General features: G+C 38.4%; 1 protein-coding gene across 8 annotated transcripts in view; it reads left to right on the plus strand.

Moving 5' to 3' along the window:
- The window catches only part of SLC39A12 (solute carrier family 39 member 12), a 73,533-nt gene that overhangs the window by 22,276 nt on the left and 24,225 nt on the right, over positions 1-27,032 (plus strand). For 3 of the 8 annotated variants that reach the window (XM_081097780.1, XM_081097779.1, XM_081097781.1), the window contains exons 4-10: positions 4,114-4,286; positions 9,274-9,445; positions 14,212-14,384; positions 17,696-17,848; positions 19,655-19,762; positions 22,705-22,771; positions 26,637-26,795. In XM_081097780.1, coding sequence (XP_080953906.1) covers positions 4,114-4,286; positions 9,274-9,445; positions 14,212-14,384; positions 17,696-17,848; positions 19,655-19,762; positions 22,705-22,771; positions 26,637-26,795 — 1,005 coding nt within the window. Of the gene's footprint in view, positions 1-4,113; positions 4,287-9,273; positions 9,446-14,211; positions 14,385-17,695; positions 17,849-19,651; positions 19,763-22,704; positions 22,772-26,636; positions 26,796-27,032 lie in introns of all 8 variants that reach the window. The other 5 variants (XM_081097784.1, XM_081097782.1, XM_081097778.1 and 2 more) reach the window with 4 other exon arrangements.

Genomic DNA, 27,032 nt, shown 5'->3' on the forward strand with positions numbered 1-27,032 from the left:
AAGTAGTCAAAACACCTCAGAGCAACTGGTTGATAGGTTGTTCTGGTTGTTATGCCATTATGGTCACTCACCTTTTATTATATAGGAATGTTGCTCACATTGTTCCCTCTTTGCCCAGTGTAATCTTATTCAAGTTCACTCCTATGTCTTTTTAAAAATACCCTTCAAACATTTTATAACTTCTTTGTGTTTTAGTATAAAATATCTCAGTTTATCTGGCAAATTTCCTGCCTAAACCTAGAATCACTTCTTATTCCAAATATATTTTTATCTTCTTATAAACAAATTAAACTTTTGATTTTTTGCTTTTGGATTTTGAGGGATAGTTAAAAAAGTTTCCCACGTTCCCAGACAATAGAGAAACTCACCCATGTTTTCTTCTAGTACTTGTATTTTTTCATTTATGATTCTTAAACTCTCAAGCTGTGGGAGAAAAAGCTTATGATAGAAAAAAAATTATAAAATAACTTAGGGAGAAATTACAGTTATAAGATGTTGCCTCTTTTTTAAAAAAATACACTTTTTAAATTGATTTCCAAGAGGAAGGGAGCAGGAGAGAGAGAAACATCAGTGAAGAGAAAGAATCATGGATCAGCTGCCTCCTGTATGCCCTACACTAAGGATTAAGTCGGCAACCTGGGCATATGCCCTGACCAAGAATCAAACTGTGACCAGGTCTTGGTTCATAGGTCGGCACTCAACCACTGAGCCATACTGACAGATGTTGCATCTTTTTATCCAAGAACATAGTATGTCTTTCCATTTATTCATCTCTACATGTGTTGTCGAGTGAGACTCCCTCCACGTTCTGGGTGGAGTAGGGTTCGGTATCTGAAAGAGGAGCCGCACAACAAATGAGAGAAAAAGACACGAGATAATTTTGCAATATTGGGGGACCAGGCGGGCAACTCCCGAAGGTCTTCCACCACTGCTCAGGCTGCTCCAATCTTTTATTGATCTGGAGTAGCCCTTAGGGTAAGGAGGTTTCAATGACACACAGATCAGCAATTTCCAGGAATAGACAAAGTATCTGATTAGCTCATCAATAGATTTCTGGGAGTAGGCAGAGTATCTGATTAACAATAATCAGCAAGGATCTACATAAGTACCTAAGGAATTAAGGGAACTAAGGTGGGGATGCTTCAACTATTATTCCCTAAATTAACTGGGTGGTGCCCAGTTCTGACCTTTGCTAGACCTTCAAAGGTTACTAGCTTTTGGGGGGTCTCTGTCTAAACTCAGCTAGTGAAGATAATGAATGGACTCCGGCAATGTGTGTTATTGTGGAGTGTTTTATTATTTTCCTCATGTTGGTTTTAGACATTTCCTTTTACATTTATACCTAGGTATTTAACTTTCTCTTTGGCTCTCTTTAATAGAGCCCTCTCTTTCATTATATCTTCTAACTGATTTTTGTTTGTAGATATAAAATTTATTGATTTTTATAGATTAATTTTATAACCTGTTCCATGATTAAATATTTTATTTAATTTTTGCATTTTTTAGGGTTTTCAGATATGTAATTATAATATCTCCAAATAAATAAAATCTTGCCTATTCATGTTTAATTATTGTGTCTCTATTTGATTTCTCATCTAATGAGTTAATAATACCAATATAATGGTAAATAACACTAGAGATGCTCTGAATTCTTATCATTCTTCTGACTTTAAAAGAAAAGCCTATAGTATTTTCTCATTGAGCTTAGAGAACAAAGGAGAAAAAAAATTAAGAGTCTTTTATATTAACCCATATATTTACATTTCCAATGCTATTCATTTCTTTCTATGGACTCAATTTGCCATTTGGAATCATTTCTTTTCACCTAGTAGTGTTTATTAATTCATTTAGTATTTATTGTATGGTAGATCTGCTATCAGTGAATTTTCCCATTAATTGTTTACCTGGGGATGATTTTATTTCACATTCTGTTTTGAAGTATAGTTTTGCTGGATATAAAATTCTTGATTGAGATTATTTTTCCCCCAGCACTCTGCATATGAGTCTACTGCATTCTGGACTCCATTGTTTGGGTGGGAAATCAGTTACTAATTGTAGTGATGCTCCCTTTTATGTGATGGGTCATTTTTTTGTTTCTTGCCATTTTTAAGATTTATCTTTGTCTCTGACCTTAAACAGTTTGACTATAACGTGTGCGGGTCATTTTGTTATTATCCTACTTGATATCTGATGAACCTTTTGAACATGTAAATTAAGGTTTTTCATCAGATTTGGAAAGGTTTTAGTCATTATTTCCTCCAATATTTTTTCTACTTATTTTTCTTTCTCCTCTCTTATATCTATCTATCTATCTATCTATCTATCTATCTATCTATCTATTTACCTACTTACCTACCTATCTACCTATCTACCTATATCTACTTGTTGTTTTCCCACAGGTTTTTTTTTTTTAATATATTTTATTGATTTTTTACAGAGAGAAAGGGAGAGGGATAGAGACCTAGAAACATCGATGAGAGAGAAACATCGATCAGCTGCCTCCTGCACACACCCTACTGGGGATGTGCCCGCAACCAAGGTACATGCCCTTGACCGGAATCGAACCTGGGACCTTTCAATCCACAGGCCGATGCTCTATCCACTGAGCCAAACAGGTTAGGGCTTCCACAGGTTTTTAAGACTTGTTCTTTTCTTGTTGTTAATCTTCACCTGAGTTTATTATTTTTTTTCAGTTGATTTTTGGAGAGAGTAGAAGGGAGAAAGGGAAAGAGAAAGAGGGAGAGAGAGAAACATTGATGTGAGAGAGACACATCTATTGGTTGCCTCCTACATGTGCCTTGACTAGGGCCAAGGATCGAACCTGCAACCCAGGTATGTGTCCTTGACTGAAAATAGAACCCAAGACCCTTGGTGCATGGATCAATGCTCTAACCATTGATTTTTACAAGCCAGGGTAAGACTTATTCTTTTTCTAAAAAAAAAAAAATATCTTTTTTCCCCCTCTGTTCTTCAGATTGAGTTATTTCTATTAATTTGTATTCATGTTCTTTCTTCTACCATCTCAAATATGCTGTGAGCTACTCCAGTAAATTTTTCATTTCAATTATTGTATTCTTCAACTCCAAAATTTCCATTTGAACTTTAACATAGCTTTTATCTCCTTATTGAAATTTGCTTTGTTGATTTATTGTTGTGATAATTTTATTTAATTCTTTAGTTCTTTGAACATACTTATAATAGATGCTTTGAGTCTTTGCTAAATTTAATATCTAGGAACACTCAGAGACATATTTATTGACTTTCTCCGCTCCCCTTTCCCCCCCCCAGACTCTGTGTCACACTTTCCCATTTCTTTGCAAGTCTCATGAGTTTTTTGTTGAAAACTGGTCATTTAAAATAAAATATTGTAGTAACGTTAGTTTGCAGTTTTTTTCTACCACTGATGGCAACACTTAGGAAAATACCAGAGATATTTTATTCACAAGTAAAAAGATGGATAAATTCAAAGAATTTCACCATTATATGTAATTATTCTCTGTATCAATTTGTACAAGCTGACAGCTGTACCGAGGGAAACTTAACTGTAATCTATGAACTAATAACCATATCACAGTAGTATTAGAAAAGAAGTTCTAGTTTGTCTCTACAACCTCAACATTTTTTCATTTCCTTTCTCTTTTTTGCTTGAACACTTAAGAGAAAAATAATTTGATTGATTTAAGTACATTAAAGTTTTTAGTCAACTTAAAGTTGTGTAGTGTCTCAGGGGAATAAATTTCTAAGGATTAGGCCAGTTTCATCTTTTATTTACATTTTTGTAGGGAACATCTATAAAAAGAATTAGTTGGCCCAATGGAAGGCACTCCATTGGTGGAATTGCTTATTTCATCTTCTCCAAGAGATATAATAGTGTACTAGTATATATATATATAAGTTTGGTTCAGCCCCAAAGCTTAGCCAAGATCTTGTGAAGGAACCAATATCCATGTGAAGTATAAATGTTATTTATTATTGTTCAAAAAAAAATTTTCTTTTCATTAGAACTAAATTTACTTAATAAAATAACAATGCTGTGGTCATGTGAAATTGTGATTATTCTAAAATTGACCTGTTTTTATTCTATGTGACACTGACTTTGTATAAAATTTCTAGAACTAAACCAACTCCTCAACACTCTCTGGACCAAAGTTACCTGTAACAGAAAAGATCAAGTCCATCAGCTTCAAAGGAAAAAAAACGACGTAACAATTCATGATGGGAGTTACCCTAATCTATCGGTATCCATGAACCAAGAGTCAGTGGATGGTCCAATTTCCTGGGACCAGGTATTGTCATTATTCCTCTTATATCTTCATTTACCACTGTCAAAGAAATCCCAGCTCTGAAAGTGGCATAAGAGTTGTAGAAACCTTAAAGAATAATATGTATTTTTTTAAAATGTAAGAATATTCTATCCAATATAATAAAAGAGAAACATGCAAATTAATCATCCCTCCGCTACACTCAAGCCACATCCACCAGCCAATCGACGTGATATGCAAATTAACCCAACAAAGATGGCATTGGGCAGTTGGGAGTGGGGCAGGAACTTCCTAGGACTGGCGCTGAGCAGCTGGGAGCCAGGTGGGAACTACACAGCTGAGAGCGGGGCACTGGGCAGCCAGGAGTGGGGCATGAACTTCCCGGGGTGGGCGCCGGGCAGCCTGGAGTGGGGTGGGAACTACTCAGCTGGGAGTGTGGCACTGGGCAGTCGGAAGTGGGGTGGGAACTTCCTGGGGTGGGTGCGGGGGCAGCCTGGAGCCGGGCAGAACTATGCAGCTGGGAGTGGGGTGCTGGGCAGTCGGGAGTGGAGTGGGAACTTCCCGGGGCAGGTGCCAGGCAGCCGGGAGCGGGGCACCCCATAGCCACTTGCTCATTCACTTACTCGCTCATTCATTCACTCATTCACTTACTCATTTATTCACTCACTCACTCACTCACTCACTCACTCATTCACTCAGCAAACACTCCCAGGTCCCTGGCACTGGGCCAGGCACTGAAGGTGAAATAGGATAAGACAGAGCTATGTCCTCAAGATGTTAGTAATTCAGTAGGGCGAAGCAGGCACATGAACGAGGCAGTTGTACGCACAGACGCACTGTACTGGGTTTGGTGAGGGCTATAACTAATGCCGACTTTGTTCTTTTGATAAAATGGGGCCTCAGGAGCCAGGCCGCCCCAAACCTGTAGGCCTGCACCTAGGCCCAGAGCGACCAGGGTCCTGGAACATGACAGAGGGTGCAGGTCAGGCTGAGGGAATCTTCCCCCCCCCCCCCCCGCCCTCCCTGCCCTGTCCACGAATTTCATGCACCGGGTCCCTAGTTTACACAGGATGGTCATTTCCCCCCCCTTCTATAAGTGGCTCTCTGCAAGCATAAACATGAGGCCACGATTTTTAAAAGAATAAGATATATTACTCTTTCTTCCCTTGGGTCTATGTTGAATGCATGAATAATTAGTTCAATGTACATATATTAAGCCTTTACTATGTGCCAATCACTACTGTGGGCATTAGGGATATGGAATTGAACAAAAACAGGCATAGCTCCTATGGAGCTTGCAGGCTTACAGGGTAGTGGGGGGATATAGACATTACATAAATACTTATAATACTAATGAATGAATACTTTAAACTTAGATTAGATTAATTTAGATTAGAATATAAAGAGATTACTTTGGGCTGTGAGCAACAGAGAAATATTTGTATAGTAGGTAGCATTGAAATGGTTTTTGAGAAAAGGTGATATGTGATCTTATAAACATATCCATATTTCTTAAAGCTGTATTCCAAAATACATTCACTAGTGTACTGTGATGCTTCTTAAAAATGGGTGCTATGGTCACATGGGCTTGGGAAATACTGGAGATAACACATTGCACTGTTTTGGGAAGTCCTTTAGTAAATAAACTTCTTTATTCTTATTTAATCTAGGATTTCTCAAACTTTGACCATGGAATCTTTCCCTGCCCTAATCATTTAAAATAGAAAAAAATTGATATTCTATGATGATGGCTTACATATATTGAGTACTTGATATGTATTAGACACTGCTATTTAACCTGCACTGCCTCATTTAATTATTATTATAACTATGAGAGGTTAGGTCATATTAATCCATCTTACAGGTGAGAAATGGAGGCATGGGGATAATAAATAAGTAGTTAAGTTCACAGGAACTGAGGATTATTACATAGGTTGCCTGATAGCATATTCAGTGCCCTTAACAACTATGCTATTGTTTAGAAAATGTTGATTTAAATAAATAAAAACTGCTTTTGTTATTGTATCTCAGATATTCTTACTGAGCACAATCTATATTTTAAAAGAGTGCAATTCCTCACGTATTCTTAACACTGTTGAATGCTCTTCCCATAAGTGATGAATGCATGATTGGGCAGCATCATGTATTTTTACTTTTATATACTTTTAAAAATGAATTTCTGTCACTTTTTTTACTTTTCTCTTAAAAGGTACCTATTTACATGGACTCTTTCAATGCTGATTATAGTCAACTGAAGGTGACAAGAGTTAATGCTTATATTAATCCTTGTTTGTGAAGTCTCTTTAAAAGCTTCCAGGGCTAAGGTTATGATTTCTTTTAAGTCCTCACCCGAGGATATTTTTCCATTGATTTTTAGAGAGAGTGGAAGAGAAGGAAAGACAGAGAGAAATATCGATGTGAGAGAAGCACATCAATTGGTTGCCTCCTGCATGTGCCCCGGGCTCAGGCTGGGAGGAGCCCGCAACCAAGGTACGTGCCCTTGACCAAAATCGAACCCTTCAGTTCACAGGCCAATGCTCTATCCACAGAGCCAGACTAACTAAGGTTATTTTATAAAAATTACTTAAGACATGCACTTTCTAAGAACAATAATAATCATTTTTCTGTGCTAACTATGCAAAATAAACAAAACAACCTCTTCTACAATTCTCTGCCACAACATATCACCTTCTTTGTGCCTCTGGATGAGACCCTAAGATAGGAGACTAGATCTGAGGATCCTTCCTATTTTATTTTTTTAATAGAGATAGAAACATCAATGATGAGAGAGAATCATTGATCTGCTGCCTCCTGCATGCCCCTTACTGGGAATCAAGCCCGCAACCCAGGCATGTGCCCTTGACCGGAATCAAACCTGGAACCCTTCAGTCTGTAGGCCAACACTCTATCCACTGAGCCAAATGGGTCTATCAGGGGTGGGCAAACTTTTTGACTGGAGGGCCACAATGGGTTCTTAAACTGGACCGGAGGGCCGGAACAAAAGCATGGATGGAGTGTTTGTGTGAACTAATATAAATTCAAAGTAAACATCATTGCATAAAAGGGTATGGTCTTTTTTTTTTTTAGTTTTATTCATTTCAAACGGGCCGGATCTGGCCCGCGGGCCGTAGTTTGCCCACGGCTGGGTTAGGGCAATCTTTCCTATTTTAGAACAGTGGTTCTTAGAGTGTTGTCCCTGCGTCAGTGACATCAGCATCACTTGACAGCTTGTTAGAAATGCCAGTTCTCAGGGCCCATCCCAGGATCTACTGAGTCGTAAACTCTGAGAATGGAGCCCAGCACTGCCTTTAAAACCCCCTCCAAGGGACTCTCAAAACGAAAGTTCACGAACCATTGCTTTAGAATACGTTTGTAAAGTTACCATACATGTCTGATATCAACTCAAGTATACATATATTTTGAAGTTTTATATAAAGGAATAAAGAAAATTTAAAGGTCATTGTCTGAGTAATCTAAATATTTATTCAAGTTTCTTTTTAATAAAAAATGTATTGTTTTTAAAATGTTATAGAATATAATGCATTGCCTTTTAAGAACATTCCTGTTAGTGATTTCAGAAGAAATGTAAAACAATGATCTAAATAGCATAGAAACAGCAAATAAAGATCAAGGGCACAGAAGCTTACAATAGAATATTCAATTTCTTGACAATGAACTGGGGAAAGGTCCATGGCATTCTGTTCCTGTTTTCCTCTCCACTCTTTTACTTACCAGTTAGACATTCTCCAGTAAGAATATTTATTATGGGGGATTCATTACCAAAGTTTGTTGCTAGTTTCTCTTTTGGTTGTCAGTATTTTTAATGAAGTAATTATATTCCATTATAACGAATGATACAAAAGAGAATAGTCTCTGGTGATTTTTTTTATTTTGACAAGAAGAAAAAAATCACATTTAGTTTTCTGATGTTGCTTCTTGTAGCAGATACCTTTTGGGGTTCTTGCCCCATTGCTTGGTGGGAAACACCTTCCTCTGCCACAGGAATGAGGCTGGCAGCCGTGGTTAAGCAGCATGATCCCACCTCCTGTCTTGTGGGCAAAACTTATTGAATTGGATGGGTGTCTGACCCGAGAGAGCCCCTCTGTGGCTCTGCTGAAGCCGTCAGATCTGTCAGGACTTGCAGAATCAGCTCAATCTTGGGGTTTGGGACTGAAAGTTCACTTTAGAGTTGGGGCTTCTATGGCCAGGTGTTTTCTATCAGAGAAAGGGCCAGACTGTGAAAACTAGTAGATATATGCAGAGGGGAGCAGAAAGGAGAAGATAATTGGCTCTGAAGAGACAAGCCTTTTAAAATACTAATTAAAAATAAATCCTGACTGATTGTAACTAAAGATCACAAAGGCTTGTAATGGAGTCTTATTTCAATAGAAGGCACCCCTCTGCGCCAGGGGAACTATGCACCACTCTCACCCACATATTAAGACTTTTTAACCCTAGCTGGCTTGGCTCAGTGGATAGAGAGTTGGCCTATGGACTGAAGGGTCCCAGGTTCGATTCCGGCCAAGGACACATGCCTGGTTTGCAGGCTCGATCCCCAGTGGGGGACGTGCTGGAGCAGCTGATCGATGATTCTCTCTCATCATTGATGTTTCTCTCTCTCTCCCTCTCCCTTCTTCTCTGAAATCAATAAAGAAATATATATTTTTTAAAAAAATTTAAAAAATAAAACCTTTTAATGCAATTTTTGATACACAAAACCAACCCTTAACACTTCTGAGATAGACAAATGCCTGTGGCAATTTTTAGAGGCCTGTTTATTTATAATCCTCATCTCTTATAAATATGCCTATACAATATAAAAATTGCAAAGATTTAGGTAAATATCAGTAGGTAAAAACAATAGTATCTGTGGCGAAGAGATGTCAATTGACAAATGCTGTGTCAACTAGCTGGTATGTAAATGCTAAATGCTATGGCTTCATGTGTCCATTTTAGCTAGAATGCCAATTGATGGTGAGTTTGTGTAACAATGTATGTTTTTCCCACACAGACTTGCTTCTCTGCTGGGCAACTCATGGAGATATTTCTACAGAATAGCCTTTCACCTATTTCTAAGGAGGACTTTAAGCAAATGAGTCCAGGAATCATCCAACAATTGCTCAGCTGCTCTTGCCAGCTGCCCAAGGACCAGCAAGCAAACCTTCCGCCTACCACTCTGGAGAGTAAGATCGGATTCTTCCCTCAGAAAGTGAATGCACCCAATATGTGTGATAATAACCGTGAACACAGGGTGCTTACTATAATGCAGGCACTGTCCTAAGCATTTTACATGTATCAACTCATGCCATCCTCACAACATCCCCATGAGCGAGATAATTACCCCCCATTTTACAGATGTGGAAACTGAGGCACATAGCGGTTAAGTGACTTGCCCAAGGACACACCTCTGGTAAGGGATTCAAACCCAGGGAACCTGGTCCCAGAGTTATTGTTTACTTTTATTTTTATTAAAAAAAAATCTTTATTGTTGAAAGCATTACCTATGTCCCCTCTCCCTTTCCCACCCATTGACCTTTTCTAGCCTGCCCCCGTCCCTGCCCCAGGCCTTCACCACCCAGAGTCATTGTTTTCAACCACTGTGCTATGCTAGCTTTCAATGAATATTTACATCTTATATACAGTTTATGTAAATTGATTTGGTCCCCTCTATCGGACTTAGTTATAGACCAACTGGGAAGTGCATAGCCGAGAGGTGGCATGGCATGAGAGAAGGAACACATGGAACGTTGGGATCAGAAATGCAGAGTTGAGTCATGGCTTCTATCCCCAGCCAACTCTGTGATCTTCAGCAATCTCCTTATTTCCCGGAGCCCATCTCTTTTTCTGCATAGTGGGAAAGCAGTGAGGTCCTACAGGGTTCCCATCCTTTCACACATCAGGGCACATGCAAAACAAAAAACAAAAAAACCAAGGCACACTGGGGTACACCAAACAGGCTGCTCTGGCATGATGGTGACCAGTGCAGGCAGGCACCAGCCTCCCAGACCTGGCTGGCACCCCCAGAAGTGCACTCACCTGTATCCTGTTGCATCAGGGCAGTAGGTGAGCCCTACAGTAAGGCTTAAAAAGGTACCTGTGAGGTTCAAATGAGATAATATGTACAAATTTGCATTTTGTAATTTAAAGCACTATATATTTAAAAGAAAAAAAAAGGTTGCCTAAGAACATCCATGATGGATAAAAAAATTTGAGCTAACATATGCAACCTTTAAAATATTACCATTGACCTAGGGGCCTTATATATGTTTTTTTCAGAGTAACCTTTCTTTTTCTTTGAGATAGTCTGCAGTGCCCATAAAAGCTGAAATGTTTGGCTACTCACTTCTAACTCACAGTAGATTCTGCAGCATCAAGAGACTCATTTGAAGATTTTAGGTGAACAAAAACACGCCAGGCCTACATAGCTAAAACTCCACATTTGCTGAGAAGGAGAAGGCTTTCTTAAAAGTGAGCAGCTAAATAATTCAGCAGCTCGTGGTCAATGATGACTCAGAAATGATGAGGCAGACAAACTATGGCACCTAGAGCTCCCATGAGCATGTCTGTATTCCACCTCGTGTCACAGTGTTTGGTACACACAGGCCCCCGGGAATGGGCTTATGAACTTCAGATTCATGGAAAAGTTTTTATCTTTCTAGTGACCTTCAATCTAGACCCTTCCACGGAATAGTCTTTCTAAGAAAAATTCAAACATTCAAACAAATCACACTCACTAGAGAGCATTAGTGTCCTCAATTTAAAAATGTTGCATTATGTAACAAAAGGGTAAGGTTTGTATTGGCCTTTTGAAATTACAGAAATATAAGATGAAGAGGGGAGGACACAGGGAGATGTTATTATGAAAACCGTGTGGTGAAATTCAATCTCTAAGCATCACCTCCAATTCAGCTTCCAGGAAAAAGCATTATTACCATGTACAAATCAAGGTTCAGACCCATGCAAAGTAGCTGCTCGGGAATGGCTAAGAATTTATGCTCTTTTTAAAATATATTTTTATTGATTTTAGAGAGGAAGGGAGAAAGATAGATGGAAACATCAGTGATGAGAGAGAATCACCAATCAGCTGCCTCCTGCATGCCCCCTACGGGGCATTGAGCCACAACTCGGGTATGTGCTCTGACTGGGAATCAAACCGGTGACTTCTTGGTTCATAGGTCAACGCTTAACCACTGAGCAATCCTGGCCAGGCTATTCTATTCTTTTTTTAATTAAATTTATTGGAGTGACATTGGTTAGTAGGATCATATAGGTTTCAAGTGTGCATTTCTAGGACTCGTGATCTGTATGTTGCTTTGTGTGCTGACCACCCAAAGTCCAATCATCTTATTATGTTAAGTTCTATTGTAACAATGAGAAACATTGACAGACATAGCACCTGTCTGTAAGTCACCTGACTCCAATCATGATGCCAAGGGAACTGGGGTAAGTTAGTTACCAGAGTCCGATGGCCACAAAAGTCAGAGATTTTATGGTTTTCAGGCTGTCCTTGCCATATGGGAGCAGGTGCGATCTGGCTCACAGAGGACATAAAAACATCTGTAAGCTCTAAAGTTAGGAAATGCTCATTCTCTTCCAATACCACCTGGTAGCCGCCCTCAGGACAAGGCAGGTGAGGTGGAGAAGGATTGCAGAACTTGAAACTTTGCCTTTTCCCTCAGAAATGTTAGACCCCAATTTGTTTTTGTGAGTTCTTGTCATTTTATGATCTTTTGTAGCTACCCTAAAAACGTGGCAACTTTGAATTTTATTAGGAATCCAGGTTCTCATATTAAACTTCAAAAGTCTTTATGTATTACGTTCCCACATAGAATCTATTTGTGGAAGAATGGGGTATGAAACTTGGTTAAATGTCTCTAGGGATCTTTTTTATAACATAGGTATTTTTACTAAATTAGAACAGAATAAAACTTTTAAGTGTATGACCATTCCAAACCATTTTTATCATTTTTTAAACTTTAATTGTGGTAAAAAAACACACGCACACATGAATTTATCATCTTAATTATTCTTAAGTGTAGTATATACAGTTCAGTGGTATTATTTTCACATTGTTGTGCAATAGATTTCTAAAATTTTTTTATCTTGCAAAACTGAACCTCTATATCCATTGAATAACAACCACTTTATAGTAGATTCCTAGCAGTGAAAGAATGGTGATGAGAGTGAGAAAATCAAAGTTTAAAAGTTTTTTGCCTTCTCTGAATATACCACCAACTCTATTTTAATACTACACTCCTATATAATTTAGAAATTATAATTCAATAAGTCATAATTAGAACTTATAATTCAGTAAAGGTCATCTTAAAAATCACAAGCCTATTACCATGTTATCAGCTAGAATCATTAATATGATCTAATGTAGAGGGTGAATATTCCAGAACAGAACAAGAATAATGAGCATAGGCTATTTTATGTGATAGCTAGCTTTAAGGTGATAGTTTCCTAAAATCTACACTGGACTTTAAAGACTATGGTAACTATATTGTTTGATTTAACTTATTATTTATTTGTATGTAGTCACTAAAGGAAATGACAGTTTAATTTGGTAATTACCTTCCTTTATTGTTTATAAACAAGCTTTCCATGACTTACTAATAATGTCTAAGTAAGTAGAAAGCAGAGTATCTGCAACCAAAGGGAAATGGTGGCTTGAGTAACACTTTTTCTCCAAATCATTTATATCTGAAAGCCATTTTTCTCTCTATTAATCTTACTCTTTCTTCCCTCCTCTCTGGCTTCTCCCCTCATACACATTTGTTTTTGTTTGAATAATTTAAAAATTGTACTTTCTGAATATTTTTCAAAAAATCTAGAAGCTAGAAACATGGAATAAATTTAGAGGTTACAAAATATTATTGCAATAATCCAAAATGTAGGTTGTCCAAGTTTATTACCAACCGCTACACATTCATCGATCAGATTTTACCAACGCAATCACTCATGTTAGTCATTGAGAATAATAAACACTCTTGACATTACAAATAGTTTTGAGAACCTCTGGAAGAAAGTACTCACTTTGTGTACAGACACGGGTCCCCATGGGCCCAGACAGCATGCTCCCATCGTAACACTGCTGCCTTGCCTTCGAAAGGCTTAAGTGTGATTAGATGGGTATCGTTGCCACTACCTGTCCATGGAGGTGGTGGTTTAAAGTGAGAGAAATTAATATCTTGGGAGTGGGAGGTGAGCTAGGTCCTTGCTTGCCACAGTGATTTTTTTTAAAATATGTTTTTAGTGATTTTAGAGAAAGAGCAACTGAGAGGAAGAGAAACATCGATGAGAGAGGAACATCGATTGGCTGCCTCCTGGTGCATGCCCCCTACTGAGGATCGAGCTCCAAATCTGGGCGCGTGCCCTGACCAGGAATCGAACCGTGACCTCCCGGTGCACGGACACTCAACCACTGAGCCACACCAGCTTGGGCCCACAGTGCTTTTTTAATAAGAGGTCATTGGGGTAACTTTAAAGCAGCAGAGTTGTTTGGTGAAAATCTTCTCATTCTTTTTTTTTTTTTTTAATGTTTTTATTGATTTTTTAAAAATATATTTTATTGGTGTTTTTTTTTTTTACAGAGAGGAAGGGAGCAGGATAGAGAGTTAGAAATATTGATGAGAGAGAAACGTCGATCAGCTGCCTCCTGCACACACCCTACTGGGGATGTACCCGCAACCAAGGTACATGCCCTTGACCGGAATCGAACCTGGAACCCTTGAGTCCGCAGGCTGACGCTCTATCCACTGAGCCAAACCGGTTAGGGCAAATCTTCTCATTCTTAAAAATGAAAACATTTTACCCAGTATAACACATAAACAATTTCATAGCCCTATGGACTGTGCAGTAAGACAGATTCTTCTGTCACTTGCACCAGCTGAGGCACTCGCAAGAGGGTGTGAGCACTGACTGCTTTCACCTTCTCCTTCCTGCTTAGGGTACGGCTACAGCACGGTGGCTGTGGCCCTGCTCACGCTGGGCTCCATGCTCGGGACAGCGCTGATCCTCTTCCACAGCTGCGGGGAGAACTACAGGCTCATCCTACAGCTCTTTGTGGGCCTGGCTGTTGGGACGCTCTCTGGGGATGCTCTGCTCCACCTTATCCCTCAGGTAAGCTTTCTTTTTTTTTCTTCCTTCCATGTCAGATAGAGTAGGTCCAATTTCTCCTTAAGTTTAGCAATTGGAGGTACTTATGCAAAATTTCACAGCACCTTGGATGAGTAGACATAGTGGCCAGTGTTTTCCTTGGAAATGCATATTATGTCTGCAAAACGTGTAGGAAAAAAGAGATGACCAATTATTATGTTCACCACGCTATACTTATTTTTGAAATAAATTAAAAAAAGGTGACCAGTTGTAGATTCCTACTAAGAAAAATTCAGTAATCACTTACTAATTACCTGTAAATAAAGAGGAATGGGCTGTAAGCATCGCACTGGCTTTCCCCAGTGCCCCCCAAAACTCATCGGTTTCATTCTCTGCCCTTCTCTGCTGCCTTTTGTGCTGGAAAGATTGCATGTCTTCAGGCCCCTCGCAGGCTGTGCCTATTGTTGGGTTCAGCCAATGTGAGGCCCAACAGAAAGTGAGGGGAGGAGGAGTGAGGGGCAGGCGTGTATCTTCCTGCCCCCTCCTGGCTCTGGTACTTGCTCTAGAACAGCGATTTCCAACCCGTGTGCCATTGCAATTTAAATTGCAATTTTTAAAAGGTGCAATATTTAGTCAGGGATACCGACCTCTTTTCCCTTAGGTTGTCAAATAAAAAAATGACAACAGCCAACACAATAGCCATTTGGTGTGAATGAATCAAAATTATACCTATTTTTTGTTGTGCCCCAGAATTTTGGTCATTAGTGTACGTGCCATGAGGCGACAAAGGTTGAAAATCACTGGTGTAGAAGCAGCAGTTAACCTGCAGTCCCACAGCTCCCATGGAGGCCTCCTCCCAGCTCCGCCTCCCACTGAGCTTCAGCAACATTACTTCCAACCTTTGCCTTTTCATCCCGAGGGCTACTGCTTTCCTGGGGTGGCAAGTTTCTGGTTGTCTCATTATTCTGTATCTGCACCCTTGACTTTGCCTGTACCTCTGTAATAGTAGCATCATTAACCTCTCCTCATTTGGACCATCATGCCCAATGGAGAATGTACAGATTTCCTGTAAGAAAAGTGGAAGCACCAGGAAGTTGGCTCTCTGTTAAAGTGTTTTAAGGCTCTTTATTTGTCTGAAATGGACCTGAGATGCAAATGAGTTCAGGCAGAAGGGTCTTCAGATGAGGGTGTCCATTTCCTCTGAAATCTCTTGTGATGAACAAATGATCCATCCTCTCAGAAAGTCTGAGATGTTAAAATTTTCCACGCGCCTCTGGCACTTTCCTGCGGGGTCACTCTTGTTGCTTAGAGGCTCAATAATATTAGACATTCTGAAAATTGCCAATTGAGCATTGGAGAAATGAAACAAACCATTATTAGTTTTAATTTCCCCTGTAATCTAATTTTCTGGAAATATTTCAGGGCTTCTTGGCTTGAGGCGGTGGCCGAGGCCTTTTTCTAGGTCACTGCAGTGGCTGCAGAGTTGTTTGCTCCCAGGATCCAGGGAAACGGCAAAAGGATCTGAAGGCCTCCTGGGTCTCCCCAGGTCGGGGTGACATCGCTCCCGGCAGCAGGGGCGGATTGGTGTGGGTGGGACTGTGGACTGGCTCTGCAGAAACAAGGCATGCGGGGAACTGAAAAGATTAAGCTGGGTTTCATGAACTTTGGAAGGCAGTTTTATTCAAGGAGCCAGACGAGGACAAAAGTTATTGGGAAGAGGAAGATGCAGTACAAAGGTGGTGGAAAGCTAAAAAATCAGGTTCCTGAATGTGATCCATGACAAGTGTTCAAAGGGCTGCAGAGAAATGACCCTCCCCCCTGCAAAAAAAATGCCATTTAGCTAAATTTATTCCACTTAAAGATGTGCATTTTATTCCAGGATTGTGTTTCTTTCCTGTTCTGTGATATTACAATATTCTCTATGTTATGAAATAACTAAAGGCCTGGGGAACGAAATTCGTGCACTGGGCAGGGTTGTCCCTCAGCCCAGCCTGTACCCTCTCCAACCTGGAACCCCTCGGGGGATGTCCGATTAAACCGGCAGTCGGACATCCCTCTCACAAAACTGGGACTGCTGGCTCCCAACCCCTCGCCTGTCTACCTGCCTGATTTCTCCTAACAGCTTCTGCCTGCCAGCCTGATCATCCCCTAACCGCTCCCCTGCCAGCCTGATTGATGCCTAACTGCTCCCTGCTGGCCTTATCACCCCCAATTCCCCTCCCTGCTGGCCTGGTCACCCCCAACTGCACTCCCCTGCTGGCCTGGTCTCCCTCAACTACCCTCCCTTGCTGGCCTGATCGTCCTCCCCTTCCCTCCCCTTCCAGCCATCTTATGCGAGGGTGTGATGGTCAGTTCGCATATTACCTCTTTATTATGTAGGATCATAATTACAAATATTAGGTGGGAATCCGTTAATGTCTTTACCAAAAGAAAAAGTTGACGAATATATGTTGGTTTTGCAACTCAGTGTATATGCTCATTCATGCACTTGTGTGTAAATATATGTTTGCACACATATCTATTGCATACATATACGTATAAATATATCCATATAAAATATGTGCATATATAATCTTGTTTTTCTCTTTTTTAATGGTCAGTAACACCCTAAATGTGGAAACCACTGAGCTAGGTTTCTCCTGGGAAAGGAATATGATACATAATGATTACTAGCCCATAAGAGATTATGAGGTCAACCAATGTAGTGAGTCAACCAATAGATGAGTCAACTAGAGGAAAATTCCTAATGCTTTTCCTGTATCCTTTTCTGTCTCAGGTTCCTGACAGTATTGCCAGGCATATAGTATGCCTTGAACAGAAAATGTCTTTCAGGCAGATTTTTTACTTCTCTGAACAATTATTAAAAATATTCTTTAATTGCAGTGGGGCATGGGGAAAATAAAGGCCAGATGAAATGTATCTTTGTATTTGTTCTGGATATAAAATACAGTGACTTGCTACAAGGCATTGCTATGCAAATATTTTTGAACTCCTGGAAAACAATTCAGCGAAAGGACTAAGAATGTATGAAAATTTAGGCCACTTGCTGAAATAAGCTTAGGCTTTATTGTGTTCATAAGCAGAAATTACTCACAGCTCTCCCTTCTTTCCTCTTGTACACATTTTATTTGATGGAATTAAACCCTGTGGTGGAAGCATTTATACATCTAAAAGCAAACTGGGCTTCGAATTATTTCAGGAGTTGTCATGGGGTGCCCCAGAATGAAAGTTGAATATATTCAATACTGTACCTACTAATTAATATTTAAATCACCAAAAGTTATTTCTTTATGTCTCTCTCTCTCTTATCTTTTTTTAAATTTTTATTTTTTTAGGTTCTTGGTTTACATAAGCAGGACGCCTCAGAGTCTGGGCATTTCCATGAAAGCAAAGGTCACATTTGGAAACTGTTGGGACTAATTGGAGGCATCCATGGGTTTTTCTTGATAGAAAAATGTTTTATTCTTCTTGTATCACCAAATGTCAAGGTACAGTTTAAATTTGATATATCCTTTGCTTTGGGGCTTCACAATATCCATCTTTTATTGTACTTGTTCAAAAGTAATTGACGTTTTCATGAAGATGTCTATGTAAGGGATGAGACTCTGATTTCCAGAATACACAGGTCATTCTGACTTCCCTGTAAATCCGGTTACTAATCTTTGAAACATCTGTAGCTGGCTCGTTGATGTACTTTTTCCAATCTGCAACCTGACCTTCATGGCTAGGTTAGAAACAGGGGACTATTTCACGTCTGAGAATGAAGGGGCCCAGAGGCTTAGCTATCAATCAATGTTTTGAATGACTTTTCTAATCAAAACCAAACAAGCAAACAAAAATTTTGAGAATTCACAAAATTACCCATTATTTTGTATCTTAAGGACATTTAAAAGTATTAAAAACAAGGAGCTCAGAAATGGTATTTGTAAGAAATCCTTTAAAAAAAAAATTAGCTTGAATCATTGCTTTCATTTGGGCCTGTATTTGATTAATTTCTACATATATGATGAAACGTAAAACACAGTGATGTTAATTTATGATTTTGTTTTTTTGGACCAATAAGAAAACAGTTGAACTGTTTGGTGGATGGTTAAAAGGTAAACACTTTTGGAAGACTCCAGGGGATTAAAATGAAGCAAGTTTTCTTTACAAAGTCCTGATGCTCTGCTGTCTTCTATGGATTTTTCTTAACCCTGACTGTGCTCAGGCCAAACTTTAGTAGACTTTTAAAATATCAGCACTTCTTTATTATCATTCCTAAGTTTATTCAAAAATTCTACTTTATGTATCAAAGAAAGATGGTTCTGTAGATGGGTAGAAGGTTGCTAGGTGGCTAGATGTGTGATAAAAATAGAGTGAGCACAATGTCATTGACAGGACCAGGAAGTAGAATGTAAGTGTTCACATCACAGTTCTTTCCATTTTTCTGTAAATTTGAAAGTTTTTATAATAAATAGATTTTCAACAGAATCCTGAAAAACAATTCCTGTTCTATGAAGCAGGTTTGCTTTTTGGCCTCCGCCCCAAGCTAGGATGTGACTTAAAATGGACAATTCAAGCTTCAGTCACATCTCCTGCTAAAGAAGTTTGGGACATTAATTTCCATAAAAGCAGCTCTAATCTTAATAAGCATAAAAAAACCCCACAATAATAGATCACCATGTATACACAATATATTAGCATCCCTGGACTCGGAAAACTAAATTGCTAAGCCAACAAATCAAATGATGTGCAATAATGAGAACTTTAACCAGGATGGAAATGAGTGAAATAAAATCTGAAAATGTAGCATTAATTCAGATTGTCATTGTATTTTTCAGGGAACTTAAAATAAGTTTTAAGAACATAATTTTAAGATTCATGATATTGTGTAAAATAAAAAGAACGCACATGTTTTAGAAGCTACGAGTGCTTCTAAAATCTGTAGATTTTTATTTAGTCGTTTTAGGGTATAATACAGTTTCACTTATCATCCTTTTGGTATCTCCATCAGAAAAAAAATCAAAATTTAATTTTGTAGTAAATAAAAATGACATTATAAAAGCCATCACTGTTTGAGTCTTTTAAAATTGCATTCTTAAAGCATTCTGAATATGCATGAAGCAGTCCTGTTCTTCTCCAAGTGAGGCATTTTAGCAACTTTTTATCACAGTGAGATTTTCCCATTCCTCTTTTTGTGTCACCCACCACTTTGGCCAAAAAGCAAAATGTTAAACAGAACCATGGAATTGACAAAGGCTGCACCTGCATTCTTTCGCCCTCAGAACTAATTTCAAACCATCCTTACCCAGCAGAGCGTGCCATTGGTTAACGGGCACGTGGGGCATTCCCACCACCTTGCACTCAACTCTGAAGTAAGTGACCAGTCAGGCAGAGGCAAGTCTGCTTCAACTATCCCATTGGTAGGTTACCGATCTGAATTGTAATACTAGTTTGATTACCTTCTTTCCTCTATTTCTTGATTATTAGATAGAAAATCAGTAGGATAGATATAGAATCCACTCTTGACTTACCTATATTCTTGACCATGATAAATAATTTGGAAAACTTTGCCAAGCGCCTGAAAGCTGTTTTAAAGTGTAAAAAACATGTTCCATAGATTCAAATCTTTGCTATCTGTACCAATTTGAAACAAGTATGGATTAGATTGATATAATATATAGCAACTTAATGATTTGCTTTATAAGTTTTCATAAACCAGTTGACCTTGACTTAGTTTTGCATTCTGAGTCATCCCTAACCATGGCTAGGTGGATGTAAATAAATGTTAAATGAGGAATTAGTGCATCTAGGAGTGCATCTAGGTGTTCATTTCACAATGTGGATGTCTGCCCAATGAGATGTCTCATTAAGTGCCTTCTGTTGCATTGTATTTTTCATAACAAAATTGTCCATATGAATTCTCAAAACACAACATCCAATCAGCTTCAAAACAGTATTCCCATTCTAATTCTAAGAAACAGGCAAAATATGAAAGTAATATGTAAGAGACAGAAAACTTGCCTCCTATAACCGTGGCCCTGGGGGAGGGGTTTACAGTTCAAGGATAGATTCCTAACCGAGTAGAGACAAGTAAGCTATTCCTGAGGCAGTAACACAGCAAAACAGAAGTCAGGCAGTAGATTGCAGATCTAGAGCTAATTCAAAGATAGGAACAAAACAGTTCCTTTAAAATTGATTTTAAAAGCCCTGTTGTGTTTATTTCACATGTGGTTGGAAAGAAGATAACTTTAGGCTGAGATTAGTTTAAAAATCACTCTAAATGTAGATTCCATTTCTTATGTTTGATTGAAGGGTCCAGAACCCCAAGATGTGTATAGGAGGATATCTGATGCTAACTTAAAGAGTTTGACTGTATTTGAATATGCTGGTTCATTAATAATATATTCACCATTCCTGTTATTATTTAAGCTGCAAGATCAAAGCTAAACAAATAGAAATAATATGAACTTTAAGAACTATTTGGTTCAATTTCTCATTTTTCAGGCAGGAAGGGAATTTACAATCCTTTCCAATCAATGAGGAATTATGGATATTTGCTTCTAAATTCCTTTACAGAGTATGATATTATATAGCTTTTTGGAGAAAAATATCCTGAAATAAATATTTGAACTCCTGACTTTTAATGGATCCATAGTGACTTTTGATTATAATCAGGCCTTAATCCTATATAATAAAAGGGTAATATGCAAATTGACCCTAACAGCAGAATGACCAGTCGCTATGATGTACACTGACCAGCAAGGGGCAGATCCTCAACGCAGGAGCTGCCCCCTGGTGGTCAGTGCACTTCCACAGGGGGAGCGCCGCTCAGATGGAAGCTGGCTCATGGCTGGCCAGTGCAGCAGCGGTGGTGGGAGCCTCTCTTGCCCCTAAGGATGTCTGACTAATGTCTGATGGCTCCTGGGCTGCCAGAGGGATGTCTGACTGCCAGCTTAGGCCCAATCCCCCCAGGGAGCAGGCCTAAGCTGGCAGGTGGACATTCCCCAAGGGGTCCCGGACTGCGAGAGGGTGCAGGCCAGCTGAGGGACCCCTCAAGTGCACAAATTTTTGTGCACCGAGCCTCTAGCATAATATAAAAAAACAAACAAATACATTTTTGCGGGGGATCATTCTAGATACACCAATTTCAGGCAAGAGGTCTGTCTACCTCCTTTAACCTATATCCTTCAGGTCTTCTTCTCGGCATCCTTTTCTAAGAAACTTCTTATCATTACATTTTTTGAATACCTGCTATTATTTAACATGTGAACTTTAAGTTTACTTCTTGTTTTATGTTTTTTAAAAAAAGGTGCTATGTCTCACATTAAATTTGTCTCAAAGTCTCCACAATTTTGGATGATGGAATTATATAAATGTGCTTTCAAAATAACATATTTAAAAGCAGGTAAAAATTATTCTTTTCAGAAAATAAAATAAAAATCTGAGGTGGAGAGAAGAAAAGTGACTTTCCAAGGAACTGAACCATGAGTCAGTCTCAGAAATAAAATCACGTAATCCTAACTCATAGACGTCCATTTCAAAATCTCACCTCCCCAGCATATCAAAGGATGAGAAAACTTTACAAAATGACTATATTTGTCTTTTTTCATTCTGTTAATATTCCTTCTTAATCGCCAAGATTCTCTTACTGACTGGTAAAGCAAGAAAATCAGAATATTATGGCATGATGAAGGAAATGAAGTATGTGTTGGCATGGGTTACTTCTCTACCCACAATACACAATCTGCTTAAAGATCAAAAGATGAATTTTAGATCTACAATCAGGAGAAGAGCTAAATTAGGTCAAGAATTAAGAATCTTTTTTTTTTTTTTTTTAACAACTTTAGTTTTCATAAAGGCTCCATCATTCAGGAGCCTGCGTTACAGACGGTCTTGGTAACTTCTGGTGCTCCATGGAGGGCTCTGCTCTCCCTGAGGGCTACTTGCACCTAAAGGCAGATGATGCAAATGCCTTCAGATTCCCAGCCGTACCTTCTAGGTGTGTCTGTGAAATTTAGAAGTTCTAATATGCTTTAGAGCAGCGGTTCTCAACCTGTGGGTCGCGACCCCCTTGGCGGTCGAATGACCCTTTCACAGGGGTCGCCTAAGACCATCCTGCATATCAGATATTTACATGACGATTCATAACAGTAGCAACATTACAGTTATGAAGTAGCAACGAAAATAATTTTATGGTTAGGTCACAACATGAGGAACTGTATTTAAAGGGCCAGAAGGCTGAGAACTCTAGAGTATTCAACTGTCCTTTAAAAATCAACATAACTCTTCAGATGCTTCATTTTTTCAACAAAAAAGATGACCATTGCTTATCTTTTATCATTTATTTTTTCATTTAAAATAGAAAGGCCCAGAGGAATCCCAGGCAGCTGAAATTCCTGTAGGCGGTATGACAGCCTCCAACAGAAAATGTGAGTACTCACAGAGAAGAAAAGAGGCAGACCTATGGACACAGACAAGAGTGTGGTGATAGTCGGGGAGGAGGGGTGGGTGGAGCTGGGAGAGGGTATGGGGGAGATAAATGGTAATGGGGAAAAATAAATAAGAAGGGGGGGAAAAAAAACAATACTACTCCACAATACACAAACTACTGATATATGCAAAAAAGAAAATGTCAGTACTAATTCATAAAAGCTAAACATTAAATGTAGAAAATGTCATAGATAAAGGTTATGTCTGCTTTGAAATAAATGTCAAAAATTTGTTATGTATTTCATTATTAAAATTTTTGCAATAGAATTTTTAATAGGCTTATTCCCATCAGTCTGTGAAACATACCAAACATTAATATCAACTTTACTCCATTCTTTAAAAAATGCTGTTTCCCCCAATTGCTTAAAACTGATCTTCTAAAAACTTCAATTAGTGTACGTACATATGTGGTTATCAGAGTTCCTTTAAAATCATAGTTACATGATGATTAAGCCTTTCACTTCCTGTGAAGTATGGAGGCATCATTGCTTTTTTTGTCTCCTATCACTGTCTACTGAAAATTGACCATAAATGCCTATCTCATTTGTGATATTGTCATTTAAGCTGGTGGAGTTCAAATCAGTGATACCTTAATATTCACATCTTATTCTCCAACTTATTTGTTGGTGTAATTTTCAACCAATCCTTTTCTGAATATAATTTACCAATTTTGGATAGAAGTTTATTTCCTTTTGCTTATGTTTGTGAATAATTCTTAGACTGTTTTGGTCTGTTTTAGTTTCTATCAGCGGCTCCTGAACCTTTGTCCCAGTTTTCTCAGTTATGTACCTTTGTGTGACACACTCTTCTCAGTGTTTTAATGTTAAACATGATCAATGCTAAGTTATGATTAGCTATTCCCATTCTACTATAATAAGTTAGTTTCCCAATAATAAAAATAGTTGCCATTTATTGAACAAAAATTATATGCCAAGCACAGTGCTGAAAACTAGGCACGGGTTATTTCATTTAACTCTCCTACAGTTTAATAAAATAAGAATAATTATTATCCAAATTATACAAGTGAAGCAACCAATTGTTAGAGAGGCTAAGTCAGTGCCCAAGATTACATAGCTAGTAAGCTCCAGCATTGAGGCACTGAGGAAATGCTAATGTACCAACAGCTTCTCTGTGATCATTTATTAATGCATGTGCCTATGTGTCTTCTTACATTTTCATTCATTTAAGAACGTGCCATGCTTCAGACACTGATGCATGAGATAATTAAAATGAGAATGGTATTTATTTATAGTTTGCAGTGTGGTTGGGATGGATCACCATTCTAAACGTGTCAGATATATTCCTGTAATTAATTTATTTGATTCAAAATATATAATTACAGAATGTGTCCAATTCTGCTTCCAGGACATTGTTGGGAAATTTTTTCCTTTTAAATCTTCATTTCTAGGAGATATTTTAGAATACCTGACAATAGACATTTCTTTGTTTTTGTTTTTGAAAGGAAGCAAGAGGCAAGAAGGATGTGCTCAGTCAAATTAGAAGCAAAGAACAGATGGTAGATCAGGGAGTAACAGTGGTCCTATTAAAATATCTTATAGGCCTCATATCTATCCACTTCAGATATCAAGCTTGGCATACAGAATGAATAGTGAAAAAAAACGAATTCAATTACTCAACTGCCCTTTTGCCAGGGACATATTGAATTAGCTTCAAATATTTGATTACGTATTTCATATTACCTCACTGGTAGAGTTCAGCTTGTGTTTCCAAAGACAGGATGTGAAAATCCTACCCACAGTTTGATTTAAATAAACAGAAAGCAAAATGATACAAGGTCCAGCCCATGTTCCACCATGGAAAATCTCTGGTAAGTCAGAAACATGTAACCCAATATGACTGCCAGGTACATAAGGAAAGGTAAATATTATTGATAATTCTGTAATGAGTACACTAAATCACCAGTGAACGCTTGGTTTACCTTCTGCTGAATAATGTTTCAATTATCTTAACAATATGCCAACATTTTCCTCTGGCTTTCATGCAAAAATGTAACTTGTCTTGTGGCTTATTACATGTCCATGATTTGTTATTTAGAAACCTATAATCAGAGATAATAAAATAACAGAAAACAAAAACAAGCCACACTGTTTCTTAGTAGAATATAAACTGGGTAAAAATTTTCCACTTTGAACATATGCTATTAATAGCAATACTACCTACATGTAGACATGTGGGAATTACAACTTATTTGCATGCTGCAATGTTGTCCAATGTATTATTTTAAATTATTTCATTTTATTTTGGTTTCACAAAGAAGAGCTTTATTTCTGAAAAGTAGCAGGAATAGCTCAGGACCTGGTAAGCATTATTAGATTCTGAGAGTTTCCAGGCAAAGCCAACAAGAACTCCCAGAATTCAATAATTTGAGATGTACTGGTAGTCTGTGTTTTTATGACTGTTGCCTGGTATCTTCTTATTTTTAATAAAAATTAAAATGAATTAGTAAATTACAAGGAGGATATAAGTCAGTCTCACAGTGATAGTTCTAAATAAAGCATGATTGTTAGAAGCAAAATGCATGGGAAATCTTTGCAACACAGTCAAAAACAGTTATCTCCTGGCTTACCGTCTGGGCTATATCATCTGTTCACTTGACTGAAGTTACTTATTTCTCGATGTGGGACATGAAATGAGTCAGGTTATATCCTCCCAAATAAAAGAGCAAACCATATCGTAGCAGAGTCCCCCTGTGGTCTCAGACCATGTAACAGAAATCAGGAGGCACCCTCTTCCTATTTTTATTGAGTGTACGATGATTAGAATGCTGTGTTCAGTTCTAACAGCAACAGTAGCTACTACTCACACCTGTCACCAATGGAGAGCAGGTGAGTAATTAATGAAGTTTTAGACGAAGACACTTGATTTTAATGGCTTTTCTCATCAAATGGTATGCCTAGGTCATTTACTGTCAGAATGTTATCTCGGAAATACCTTTTGCAACTCCATTAATTGTTATGCTGACATACATTCTTAGGTTTTGGAAAACAGAAATTCTCTGTGTTAAAAACTTGAACCCAGTTATGATCCAAGTTATTTCATAACTAACCCCATTATAATCTACATTAGCTCATTGACTCTTCACCAATCAGATCGTGTATATTATGCAATAGAATCCCATGAAAACGGCGTCTCCATATTTTGTTCAATGTCCAGCTGGCCTCGCACTGACATGTCAGAAAGATAAGAACATTAAGTAGTTGTTCCAGAGCCAACTGTGGGATCAGCAGAGTTGGAAGTGGTTCTGCCGAGGTCACCCATGGCCAGTGGATGAGACACTTTGTCAGGGTGATTACCAGACAGGGAAACAGTGGTCACACCCTGGCAGAAAGGGCACTCCTGCAGGTTGCCACTAGGGACAGTCTGACTCAGAGGGGACAGTTTTGGAAAAAGACTTCATTTTAATGACATTCCGCAGGGAGGTTCTTAAGTTATCTTGAAATGCTTTACAAAGGACACACATGGCAAGGTCTTTGTTGGTATTTTGGGAGGTTATAAAAATATTTTAATTTTGGCACAGCTGGACAAGGTGATAGAATAGTGAGTGCCAGTGCACAATTTATCTCATTAAAAAATAGAGCCATTTTAAAAAGTGACAGTATATTGGTTAACACATTTGCATCTTCAGTCCTGACTTATTTCAAAAACTGAGACAAAATGGGGTTACCCAATCTGATGCAATTTAAGAATGTCACAAGTGGATGGGAAAGTTAGCTGTGTTGGACAGATTCCATGAATTATATAACGCTATTTTAATGCTTCTCACGCCTTTATTGGATATTTTAGGCCAACCCATGAGCTCGTTAGCAATAATGATACTGGTGGGGGACTGCCTGCATAATTTTGCAGATGGCCTCGTGATAGGAGCAGCCTTCTCGTCTTCATCAGAGTCTGGAATAACCACGACAATTGCTATCTTGTGTCATGAAATTCCACATGAAATGGGTAAGTCTAACTGTTTCCTGCTGGTTGAGAACGTCATAACAGATTTCTAGCAATGGTTTCCTAGGCTTCCTTTTACAAAATATGATGAAAAGATAAATATTTTTCTTCCAGAATTTATTTAAAAAGCAGAAAAGAGCTAGAAAAAAAAATCCTGTACCTTGGGATAAAATTTAATTGGACTCTATGTTTCCCAGGGCCAGAAGTGACTCTGGATTCTGGAGAATTCTATGTGAGAGA

The sequence above is a fragment of the Myotis nattereri genome, assembly GCF_964212035.1.
Source record: "Myotis nattereri genome assembly, chromosome: 1".
NCBI classification, from domain to species: domain Eukaryota; kingdom Metazoa; phylum Chordata; class Mammalia; order Chiroptera; family Vespertilionidae; genus Myotis; species Myotis nattereri.